Source organism: Akebia trifoliata, chromosome 3, assembly GCF_017979445.1.
Source record: "Akebia trifoliata isolate Shusen 1 chromosome 3, ASM1797944v1, whole genome shotgun sequence".
NCBI lineage: Eukaryota > Viridiplantae > Streptophyta > Magnoliopsida > Ranunculales > Lardizabalaceae > Akebia > Akebia trifoliata.
This window is the reverse complement of record NC_141377.1, coordinates 6,799,853-6,812,259: the sequence shown is the minus strand read 5'-3', so window position 1 is coordinate 6,812,259 and position 12,407 is coordinate 6,799,853. Positions and strand designations below refer to the sequence as shown.

The following is a 12,407-nucleotide window of genomic DNA, read 5'->3' as shown; positions in this document are numbered from 1 at the left end:
AATCACCTGTGCAAGATGAATGAGTGGCTGTTTTTGTTAAAGGTGTTGTTTAATGGACTATAGAACAAAAGCTACAAAGAAAATGGGCTACAGAGGATCCGTTCCCCCATCAGGGTCCACTAAAATAACAACTTTGACTTCACTGGGGTGATATTAGGTGCTGTTTAAGAATAATGTTGAACTAACCTTATGCTGGAATCTCATATCGCACTTTTTGACGTGAAAGTATATGAAAATAATAGATGCGTTTCATCAAGATACGAGTTAAAAAGCATCTATAATTTCTATCCACTTTCATGTCAAGAAGTGCAGTATGAGATTTTAGCTTGAGTTCACTTTAGCACGACACGCTTTTTAAATCTAGGATAACGCTAAAGTAACATTATGAAGACATTGTAGGTGACATTTCTGACATGGATGTGTCTCCACCATAAATGTTTTTCATAATCTCGATGGAAAGCATCTATGTTTGAAATACACATCCACGTCAGATATGCCCCAACCCGGCGAATGTTACTCGAGCACGACTCTTAAATTTAACACAACCCCTAACGGTCACTTCTATCTTTTCCCTCCCTGCATATTCTAATGCACCCATGGCTATTTCAACCTCACCCTCTCACACAATTCCCGCTAAAATTCTCACAAACCAACCAAAACCAAAACCAAACACGAACCTGTCTCTCTTACTCCTCTGTAACAACCTCCATGAAGCCAAGCAAATCCATGCCCTCATGATTAAATCCTCTCAAATCTCTGACACCTACTCGGCAAGCCGACTCACTGAGTTCTACGCCATTTCGGACCATGGAAGCCTTAACTACGCCGAAATGATCCTTAATTCAATCCAAGAACCCTACCCTTTCATATGGAACACTCTCATTAGAGGAAACCTTAAGAATCATAGTCCCCTTAAAGCCATCTTTCTTTATGATCAAATGTTATGCAAATCCATCAAACCTGATCACTTCACCTTTACATTTGTCCTTAAGGCGTCCACCCAATTGGGCGCTCTTTCTATCGTAAAACAGCTTCATTGTCAGATAACCAAGTATGGGTTCGAAAGCGCTGTTTTTATTCGGAACAAATTAATCCATTGTTATGCTGTCTTTGGTTCGATATCTGACGCTGGCAAGTTGTTCGATACAAGTACTGAGTTAGACATTGTTACTTGGAATAGTATGCTCGAAGGTTTTGCAAATAACAAAGATAGTGAATCTCTCCTTCAATTATTTGATAAAATGTCTTATAGAGATGTAGTCTCTTGGAACACGATGATTGCGTTTTATGTCCAAATGGGTGACTTCAAGGAGGCGATTGAGATGTTCCGACAAATGCAAGACAATGGGGAATGTCCAGACCGAGTGACATTAGTTAGTGTGCTATCTGCAATTACACATTTGGGTGCACTTGTTCAAGGAAGATGGGTTCATGCTTATATCGACAAGCATGGGATCAAGCTCGACGAGAATCTTGGTTCGGCACTCATTAACATGTACGCTAAGTGTGGATGCTTAGAAGGCGCAATTCAAACATTCGAAGGAACAGATATGAAGAGCGTGGACTCTTGGAATGCGATGATCTCAGGTTTGGCAACAAATGGGGAGAGTAGCAAAGCAATTGAACTCTTCTTGAAGATGGAGGGTTTGGGTGTTCAGCCCAACACGATAACATTTAATAGTGTTCTAAATGCTTGTAGTCATGGAGGGTTGGTTGAAGATGGTATTAGGTTTTTCGGAAAGATGAGTAGTGTTTACGGGATCAAACCCGATATTGCACATTATGGGTGCATGGTTGATCTATTTGGCCGAGCAGGTTTGTTTGACAAGGCAAAGGAGATCATCAGAACAATGCCGATGAAGCCCGATGTAGTTATGTGGAAGGCTTTATTGGGTTCTTGTAGAATCCATAGAAATCTTGAAATGGGGGAGAAAGCTGGGCTTCATCTTATTGAACTAGCCCCAAGTGATCACGCAAACTATGTCCTGTTATCGAACATATACGCAATGGCTGATAAATGGGATGGTGTTCATAAATTAAGAAAAATGATGTTGGAAAGAGGTGTAAGGAAACCACCTGGGTGCAGTTCAATCGAATTGGATGGAGTTGTTCACGAGTTTGTCGTTGGAGACACAAATCATTCTCTAAAGAAAGTGATATATGAAATGTTAGATGAAATGGGAGAAAAATTAAAGCTTGCAGGGTATGAACCTGACACAGAACAGGTTTTGTTGGATATTGACGAGGTAGAAGTGAAGCAGAGTTCACTAGGTTACCACAGTGAGAAGCTGGCAATCGCATTTGGCTTCATTAGCACGAGTCCAACGACAACAATCCGTGTGGTAAAAAATCTTCGGGTGTGCAGTGATTGTCATTCTGTGATGAAGCTTCTTTCCAAGATTTATAATCGTGATATAATCATCAGGGATTCGAATCGGTTTCACCGTTTTCAAAATGGATCATGTTCTTGTATGGACTATTGGTAGAAACTGGTGTCCGATGAATTTGATCATCTCCCAGTAATTATCATAGACAAATTTACAATTTTTTCTACAGTTTTTCACAAAGCATCAAAGACAAAAGTATAACATGCCTTGTCCTGCCACATACTGAGCCCCTATTGGCCGAAACTTTTTGCATGTGAAGATGCTGAGCTGGCTAATGCTCGATCACTTTCAGATCGGACATATCAGCTTTTATATTTAAAGAAAAACCTTGTACTTATGAGAAGAAATCTGGAGTGTAGCTTCCTAAGGCTTGGCCCCTAGGAAAAATTAAGCATTCATAAACCTCACTCACCACAACATAAAAGAAAAGCTGCTATTGGTAGCCCAACGTTTACTTATTACACCCCAATTTCTTAAATTATTTGTCACCCTAGTTAAAAATTAAAACACACTTCAAACACTACAAAGGTTTGGCCCAAATTAAAATCTCAACATTACAAAACATTATTACACTCGTTCAAACAATTTCAATAGTTGTTTACAATTATGATTAGGCTCATAAATCTAGGAGGGGAGAGAGAGAGAGAATTTTCTATTGGCGACGAGAATAGGAAACATGCAACCTAATGTTAAAAAAAAAAAATAAGCTACAGCAGGGAAATCATCTCTGGTAGTAAGAAAGTGACGCCAAATGAAAATATGTCAAATCGGTATCATCCTTCTTCATTTTGATAAATATAACTTTATTAAAAAAAAAAGGAGGTCGAGGAGACCTATCCATTATAATTATGACTGTAACAACGACGCTCTAAAATCTCCAGTCCGAGATCCCAAAGCTGCCTCCAATTCCTGCTTTGTGAGTAACCTGTTGGAGGGGCTGAATGTTGTCTTAGGCGGAGTTCCAATTGCTTCCAACTGTATGGGTCTCACTGAAAAATGGCTCCCAATTGATGTAACAGTCTTCTCGATGAAAGTGGATCTTGGTAAATAGTCCTTCATACGACACACAAATTCTACATGATCCCTAGCCTGATAAAGGAAGTAGGGGAACATGAAATTCAAAATAAATGAACATTTGAAGCATACGATCTTGAACAGAATCTAACACTAAAACAAGAATGCTCAAATCATAAGATCGAAAAAAGTAGTAAACATGTCGATTAGCAGATGATACAATCAATTATTAGCAATATAACCAATACGTGTATTTTAGATTCAAAGCAACTATTTCATGGATCAGCTTAAAACAATATACAACAATAAGACAAACCCTTGAACATAATTCACGGTCAAAGCAAATCATCTGTAGCTAGTACAAAATGATAGGGACTCATGACTGACCCACTAACAACGAAGAATTCAATTATTTTCACTGTCAATTGTACTCACACGAGTTAAGCTTTTCCATTTATGTCCTTAATGTGTCAATATATCTGCTACAAACTCATTTTTCCCCAAACATCTCTAAAGGCTCTAGATTTTTCCAATTACTTCAGAATTCTCCACAAATTATCGATGTAAAAAAAAAAAAAAGACAAGCTAGATGATTATCTCGCATGAAGCCAAACCGGTTCTCTAATGAACTTTTTTTTTCTTTTGTATTAATATTTGCTCTACCACTCTCTCCCATAGTTCCATAGTGTGGCTCATAAGTCGACTATGTGCAATCTGCACGTCTCGTTTGTTTCTAATAAATAGGAAAGACAACACTTCTCCTGTACTGATCCCAAATTTTCTTAGCATCCAAAGTTCTCTTGAACTTAGCTAACCAGGAAAATCCAATTCTTTCATGAACTTGCAAATCTTGACTAAGATACCATTTTGTCCTAGAGCTTTTACGAACTTATCATTACCAAAGTTTCTTTCACTTTAGTTATCCCAACTTAAACAGAGTTAGTATGCTCTTTGGTCTCTAACTCTATAAAATTAGTACCTCCTACAAGTCATAGACTCATAAGCTCCCCGTACCTTGTGTTGTTTTTTCTTTGGTAATTGGTGGGGTTTGGGTGACCTCGTGCCTTGTGTTGTTTTTTCAGTTGTTTCTTTCTTTCTTTTTTGGCTTAGTTTCTCTTGCTGTGGGGGGCATCTCAGCATCCTTTTCTTCTCTCTTAATTTAATAAATTTATACATAATTTTTTTTAATATAAAAAATGGATAATCAAAAGAATGAAGTGGGAATTAAAAGCATACCGATCGATATTCAGGAGCTCGTACAGGTTGCTTCAGGTATGCCATATTCCTAACCTCATAATCCCATAAAAAAGATGTGTGGTGGATCCACCGGTCTTTGGTTATAGATTGGGCATTCCCTCCAAACTTGTGGTTACCAAACACATAATCTAGAAACAGATAAGAACAGGCATCCTATTAGAGCATACTTATCTTCTTGGTCAAAAAATCACAATTATGTAGGTCATAGTGATTTACTTAAACAAATAAGAAATAGATAGGAGATTCATTTGGAATATTACAAAGAAAAGAATGAGATAATCTTTTAAGCCTGGAGAAAACTTAAAACAATGGTTGTAGAGGAAAAGTTAAACACGAGCAATCCCGAAAGCACCACTAAACAACAAATAAAGCAAAGAAGAAAAGATAGTGTTGCCTTTCATGGCCGTTGAGGGCTTGAGAAAATAAACTTACAAAGATAGAGATAGAGTGAAGAAAACTCCTGCTTAACAACAAACAAACAATGAAAAAAAAGAAAAAAAGAAAGAAAGAAAGAGATAAGAGAAGAAGATAGAGATTCCATAGGAGAAGCTGCAGACAGTCCAAAATGTCTAGACCATCTTTAAAGCCAGACCACTGAATACATGATGGCATGCATATTAGGGAAGGTCCATGTTAAAGGTTCTATTTTACACAGGATGTCAACCTGACAAAATCCTCCATCTGAGCTTGGGACCAGCAATTAAAATACTAGAAATTGGATAAAGGGTTACAACAACTTCCAAGTTCATGGACATATTTATCAGATTGGGAAGGAGTTGTCATCCTTCATGACAGTCCCTACTCCCTATGCAATTAGGTTTACAAACAGAAAGTTATTGTACAATTAAGGAAGGAGTTGTTTGTATATTAGAAAAATCCAGAAGCATTCAATAATTAAAATGGAACTAACACTTGAGTGTGTGGTGCAGAAATGGACAACAGAGATAAAGGCCCAAAAAGAAACTACTAGGTACTGAGAAACATTTTTTCATGTCACCCCCCCTCCCTCTTTTTTTGAGAAATATTTTTTCTTGTTTCCCTAAGAATCATGCTTTTTTTTTCTTCTTTATTTCTTATATTATCAGTGAGTGAGAATAAAAATATTACAGAAAGAACAAAAGAAAACTAGTTAAAGCTATTCCTATTATACATTTTTTTTTGGGAAATCCGGACTTGAACCCGCTACCTCAAAGTTGCCTTGCAATTTTTCAAACCAACTGAACTACGTGTCTAAGCCCCCTAGCATACAAATGTTGCCAAGTCACGCAAAGGAAATCCTTGTTGGCAATTATAACGAAGTCCTTAAACAAAATAGAAAAAAAAAAAAAATTCTTAAATCTAAAATTGATCAAACACATCAACTGCCATAGACCATCAAATATACTAAACACCCATTGAAAGAATCACCTGCAACCAGATGATGTCCATCAAATGAGTGGTAGTTCTTCGAAACATGTACTAATTTTCATAGAGTCATATGGTCATACCTAAGCTTCATTAGAATTGTTGAATTTCACAGTATGTTAGCTAGTTTCTTTTATCATCAAAAATAAGAACTACATAGAAATGATGTAGAATGTATACTCCAGGTCTCAAGGATTCAATATTATAGTTCAGAAACAATAACTCTAAATAACATGTGAAGTACAAACCAAGGACAAATTTATTGATAAGAAAAGATCAAGGTCTCAAGCACAATTTTCTTGTTTTAGGATATTTTTTTTATGAAAATTTTATTATATGTACCATTCTCACGGAGATGGAAATCTCCAATTCCTTGGAACACTTCTTTGTACAATAGGCTGCTCCAAGACATGATGGGACGAGGATATGGTTGTACACCAGCAACATCATCCTTGTTGCATATAAAAGTGACAAATAGTGTCCCACAATCCACAATAACGGTGCCTCCCCCAGTAAACCTTCTGACGACAGGAACCCGATCTTGTATCACGGATTCAAGCTCAAGAAGTTCACAAGGTTTCCTACACACACAAAAAAAATCACAAAACCCAAAATTAATTTCTTCCACGAGCAATTGAACTTTACTGAACAAACACAAGCACAAAATAAAGCAAAAAAGTAAGGCCAGAAAACTCTGCAAGACTCATGTTTCATCCTTTCCTGTTACTTTTACATACTATTAGATCAGAAAATTAGCTGATATGGTATTAATTAAAAATTGACTCAAAAGTATGTTGGCCAAGTCATGGCAACTTATGGAGTGAATCTTTACTATTATAATGAGAGAAGGAGTAGTAGTAGAAATGGTTTGACATAAAAATTTGGATCTCACAAATGCCCCCACCTTTACATTTAAACTTAATAAAATCAAGGTCATTTTGGTCAAAAACCAAGAAAATTGTAAGCCACAACCCTGTAGTCACGTTGGTTAGTTTTCAAAATCACAATGATATCCTCTTTTTATTATGTAAATTTCAAAAAACCCTTTAATTAACATTTTAAATCGGAAATAAGCCCTTCTGTTACATGTGTGTTTGCAAATGCCACCTTCTAGTGTATATAATAACAGATAGTACTATTAAATCTTATTCAAAATTCATAATCATTCCTTACATGTGCAAACTACATAAAATGCACCTTCACAACTAGAAAATGATCAATTAATAAAATCTGGGCACTAAACTAACATACCCAGATATCCCCATGACTACGGTAGGAGAATTTGTTCCATCATTTATGATGCACCAATTCTCTGAAGAGGTCCGAAGCAGCTGCTCCTCTAAATGTAGCTGTTGTAAGATGGGTGCTCCTTTAAGTCTGACAAGATTCATCAGAGGCAGACCAATGTTTCTAGCTTGAGACATAATCATTGAGCTCCAGAATTTGATCAGACCCTTTTTTCCGTCCTATATATTTGATGATCTACTAGCCATAGACTGGTATTGATTTTTTCCCTATTGAACAAGAAAAACAAATGAAGATGATTCAAGCTGGGAGCCTCGTTTCTGAACTTTTGGTGTTTATTTTACAAAATATTAATGGGACAGAGAAACACAAAACATTCAGAAATGACAGGCCAAATCCTACACAGAAATTAGTAGGGATAAAAGAAGAATGTAGGTAACTCACGGCTCCTCGAAAGTGCCAAAGTAAATGCCATCTGGTTGACGAAGTAAGAATTATTATTATTATTATTAACCTCTAATTTCCTTGTTAGTAAAGCAATAGTGTTGCTTGAATCCAAACCCACCATTAACAGTGTCCAACAATAGAATGAATATTCAATTTCATTCCTTCCTACAATGTTCTCTCCTCTCTTGCATTAAAGTAAATGAAGACAAGTGGTATGGAAGAAAAAAAAAGTCAATGTTCGCCAATCAGATCTCCATCATCCCCAAAGTTATCAAACCATGCTAACTGGGCAATGTTGATAATTGTTCTTATCTTTACAATTATACTGAGAGAAGGCGAAGTAGAACTGGGACCAAAATTGGCATGGCCATAAATGCCCCCACTTTTATATTTAAATTTAATATAATTAGGGTCATTTTGGTAAAAATATAAGAAAATTGCCTCTAACAACCCTAGAATCATCTTGGTTAGTTTTCAAAATTACAAAAAAATTCCCTTTTATTTTGAAATATTCAAAAACCCTTTAATCAATGTGTTAAATTACAGATAAACCCTTTTGAGACGTGCGCCACCTTCTAGGTTTCTATAATAAATCTAGACAAGATAACATTCTAGCACTTACAAGATACTGTCATTAACATAGAACCATGCCGTAATTCCTTCTCTTATCTAATTTGTTTCATGAAATATATGTCGAGTTGTTAAGAGCACTGTCACAAAATTTTCCAAAAAAAAATTCGGCAAATAAGGGGTTGCTGTATTAATTGGCAAATTGTTGAATCAAATCTATATATAATCGACTGAAGTGAACCAGCCTTAACCTACACACTGCTCAATCTCTCAAACCTGTAACTCTGTAATGCACCTAATTAATTGCTTAAAAGACATCATTTTTATAAACGCCAAACTTTTTCCCCAATTAAACCCAACTTACCCGATTGAATAATAGAGGAATCCTAACTTGGTTAGTATGGTTAAGAGAACCCATTATATTTCTTCCCTCAAAAGTTAAAGCTACTAAGTTTCCGATGAAACCCTTGAATCACTAAGCCCCCTTTAAAAAACTAAACTACCAAGAAATGTATAATTATCAGACTACCTTCCGTCAACACCCCATAAGTAACAGCTCTACTTGAAACCCTAAAATTCAGAGACTTTCGATAAAATGTAGATTGGATCAAAGGACTTACTCTCGAATCTGCACGTCGTGGTCCAATAATGCACCAATGCCGAACCACTGCTAGCTATTGCTGCCACACATTAAAAAAACAAACAATTGCGACTTAGACATTTTATCGAACGTCATTTGTGCGTTGTTCAACTGTAACTCCATAGAACCAACCTAGTGAATTATTTGCTAAGAAATCAAATGAATTAGGGTTACCAATTCCATATAGTTACAGAACCAACCTTGTGAATTATTTCTTCTGGATTCGATCAAACTCTTAGCTTGAAATCAATTAAATTAGGGTTCCCAAATCAGTTATAGTTTGGATTTCTATGAAAGAATAAAAAAACAAAACCAAAAAAATTTGGACCATTTCTCGATTTGTGCGTGTCATCCTTTGGCAGGGGCCATGCTAATCTTCTCTGTATCGTTCCAATTTTATCGGATGTCTCCGAAGAGACACCGTTTACATCTTCTATTGCTTATAAATATTTATAAAAAATCTTAATTTTAATCGATGTGGGACTAATCCAGTATAACAGGCTATGCCGCTATAGAATGGATGCATCATCAACCGCGATCCAACGGTATAAGATGCCTCTTCCAATTTCTTTAATTTAGGTACTGTTTGTTAAACTGAAAAAAATAAGTGTTGAATAGCATTAAGCGCTGAATTTAAGTGCTGAAAAAGTTATTTATTTAGATGCTGAATCATATTTATTGCACATTGTTGAAATTGGTAAATTATTTTTGTTACCCTTATAATCATATTATACATTGTTTACATGTTTCAAATGCCTATTTCTTATCAAACACAATAAAATATATTATTTATTATAAAACTAAAATATAATTTATTTTTAAATAATAAATAATACTCAAATCTTCAATTTATAAATAATAATTTCTATTTATAAAAGTCCATAAATTTCAAATTAAAAATAATAATGTCATACAAGTCACCAAATTTTGAAATCAATATTAAAATAACTTAATTTTAGATGAATAATTTTCGATGGAAATGAAGGATGTGTAATTATAAAAGCACCTTATGAATTAATAAAGGCAACCCACACCATAGTCAAATTTTTTTTTGTTTTATATAGATTAAAATTTTTGAAATAAGCAAATTTTTAGTGAGGATGGTCTATATGATCTACAGATCAACGTCACCAAAAATCAGTCCATTTTAAAACTTCTAACTCGTCAAAATTAATTTTCAAAGAAAAAAAAAAAAGGGGACGATTTACGATTCTTAAACTTGTTTTGATAGGGTTAGAAGTTTCAGGATGTGCTGATTTTTGGTGATGATGATCTCCTCATTGTAAAGATCATCCTCATAAAAAATCAACTTATTCCAAAACTTTTAACTCATATAAGACAAAATAATTTAGCCATGGTGTAGGTTTATTAATTTGTGGGGGTGCTTATATACTAATGAGGAGATCATCTTCACCAAAAATCAACTCATTCCAAAACTTTTAACCCATATAAGACAAAATAATTTAACCATGGTGTGGGTTTATTAATTTGTGGGTGTTTATATACTTATCCATGGAATAAGGGCATACTTATCCATGCTTAAAAAAACGAAGGGCATATTTGTCTGTGTTGAAAAAAATGAAATACTTATCGCTTTAATACTTTTTTTCAGCATCAAAATAGTACTGAATTTTTGTCACTTATTTTTAGCAATAAACGTTGAAAATATATAATAACCAAATGCGTTATTTTGACAAAAAGTGCTGAATTTAATTTTTTTCAACAATAAGCGTTGAAAAATAACGCAAACAAATACTACATTAGATTTAGATAGATTTTATTGTCACACCAACTTTTACAAATACCACCAAGATTTGTGGTAATTCTTTGGTGATTTACATATGAACTGGATTGACATCAGCAAAAGTTAGTATATCAATAGAATCTCTCTATATTTAGATAGAAAAATACTTTCCTTTTTAATATAGTAAGATTTAAGCCTTACTAAGGTTAGTTTTCCTCAAATGGACAATCACATTAGCAATCCAACATGACAACCTTCTAAAGTTCATGGAAAAATTAATATCAGAAATAATAAAAGAATTCAAAAAATAATTTTTTTTGGGTTTGATCCAAAATTTTAAAAATTGATAGCTATCAAACTTCCACCTTAAAATTAAAATTTAACGATGAAAAATAATTTTTTTGATATTTTTTTTTCTTTCAAAATTTATAAAGATCATGTTTTTGGATGCCTAAAGGTGAACTCAAAGACCCTTCGTAGGAGTGAAATCCTTACAAACTGAGTAAGGCTAGTCTGACTCTGAAAGATATAAGTTTGTTCAATCTCAAAGAATATTTTAATGTATATAACCTGAGCTTCTTGGCATATTGTACATGCCTCTCCTAACCACTCGACTTGGTTGGTTTTTAGTGAGTTGGCAGAATAATGGAAGCTTCTTGTTAAATAAACTCAGAAAATCATTGGGTCAAATCATTATCCTAGTCAAATCAGCTTGTAAATGCACTGAGTTGGTTCAAAAACTCAATTAAATTATTTGTTTATGTGTAATATTTTGCGAAAGACAAAAATTACATGGTCCTCAATTCAACCCCGACAAATCAAAATCGGATAAAATTTAAATTTTGTAGAAATCGCATAAATCTTCTTGCTCTTGTACATTTCTGTCTTTGTTTATTTTTTTCTATTTGGAACAATTGCGTTACAGTCTTGTCCCTAGAGATTTGTTCTTATAATAATACTTGTGTAATCAGGGGTGGATTTACAGTGGGGGCATTTGCCCCCACAAGAATTTTCAAAGTCTATAAGGATACATGAGTTATTGTAACAGATAACAATGGCAAATAAAAAAATCTACCACTATTATCCCTAGAAAAAATTAAAAAAAAAAATTTCCTTTATTGGTTGTACCTGAATAGCCAATGCATTACGAGACATTTGGTTTGGGGTAGTAGGCTAAATTTGTAGGAATTGCATGATTACCACACAAAGGTTAAGGCCCGAGCCCAATGCATCCAACAAGGAGAGTGTTAAAAAAAAATTGCTCTTGGTTGCCCTTACAAGAGCAAAACCCTGGCTCCACCCCTATGTGTAACCCTAGTGTAGGGTGTCCCAACTTGCTAATATGTAAAAAAATAGAAAAAATTATTAATGTTGTTTTCTCTTGAGTAGTACCCTATTCAAAATGAAAAATATATTTTTTAAAGTCAATAAAATAACATTTATGAGGAATATCAGTGGCCACAGATCGCAGGATTAAAATCCTGTTTCGCAAGCCTTGTTCGGGGAGGAGGGAATAGTTGGTGCGCGCAAACTGACCCAGATACCCTTCTAATAAATAAAAAAACATTTATGAGGAAATTATATTTTGGAATCAACTTCCCAAGAAATTTATTGAAAAAATAAAAAGTAAAAAATTCTCTATAGTCATATATATATATATATATAAAATCAATGTCAAATTCAAAGAATGCTTAAAGTG

General features: G+C 34.5%; 1 protein-coding gene, 1 non-coding gene and 1 pseudogene across 6 annotated transcripts; 1 reads left to right on the top strand and 2 right to left on the bottom strand.

Moving 5' to 3' along the window:
* Window positions 1-239: 239 nt before the first annotated feature.
* On the top strand, window positions 240-3,163 carry LOC147405800 (pentatricopeptide repeat-containing protein At5g48910 pseudogene; annotated as a pseudogene).
* On the bottom strand, window positions 2,992-9,393 carry LOC147405798 (Biotin/lipoate A/B protein ligase family). Of its 5 annotated transcripts, none has more exons than XM_086433643.1 (6): window positions 9,097-9,393; window positions 8,945-9,004; window positions 7,314-7,576; window positions 6,405-6,643; window positions 4,638-4,786; window positions 2,992-3,476 (listed from the first exon to the last, which is right to left on the bottom strand). In XM_086433643.1, the coding sequence occupies exons 3-6, from the start codon at window positions 7,490-7,492 to the stop codon at window positions 3,234-3,236; spliced, it is 810 nt and encodes a 269-aa protein (XP_086289769.1). In that variant the 5' UTR covers window positions 7,493-7,576; window positions 8,945-9,004; window positions 9,097-9,393; the 3' UTR covers window positions 2,992-3,233. The 5 variants fall into 5 exon arrangements, with proteins under 5 accessions (XP_086289769.1, XP_086289768.1, XP_086289770.1 ...); XM_086433642.1 differs by having other exon boundaries at window positions 9,165-9,393; XM_086433644.1 differs by having other exon boundaries at window positions 8,945-8,998; window positions 9,165-9,393.
* Window positions 9,281-9,383, bottom strand: LOC147405799 (U6 spliceosomal RNA). The gene has a single exon (XR_015177154.1). It is a non-coding gene; the product is annotated as a U6 spliceosomal RNA (small nuclear RNA).
* Window positions 9,394-12,407: the final 3,014 nt, after the last annotated feature.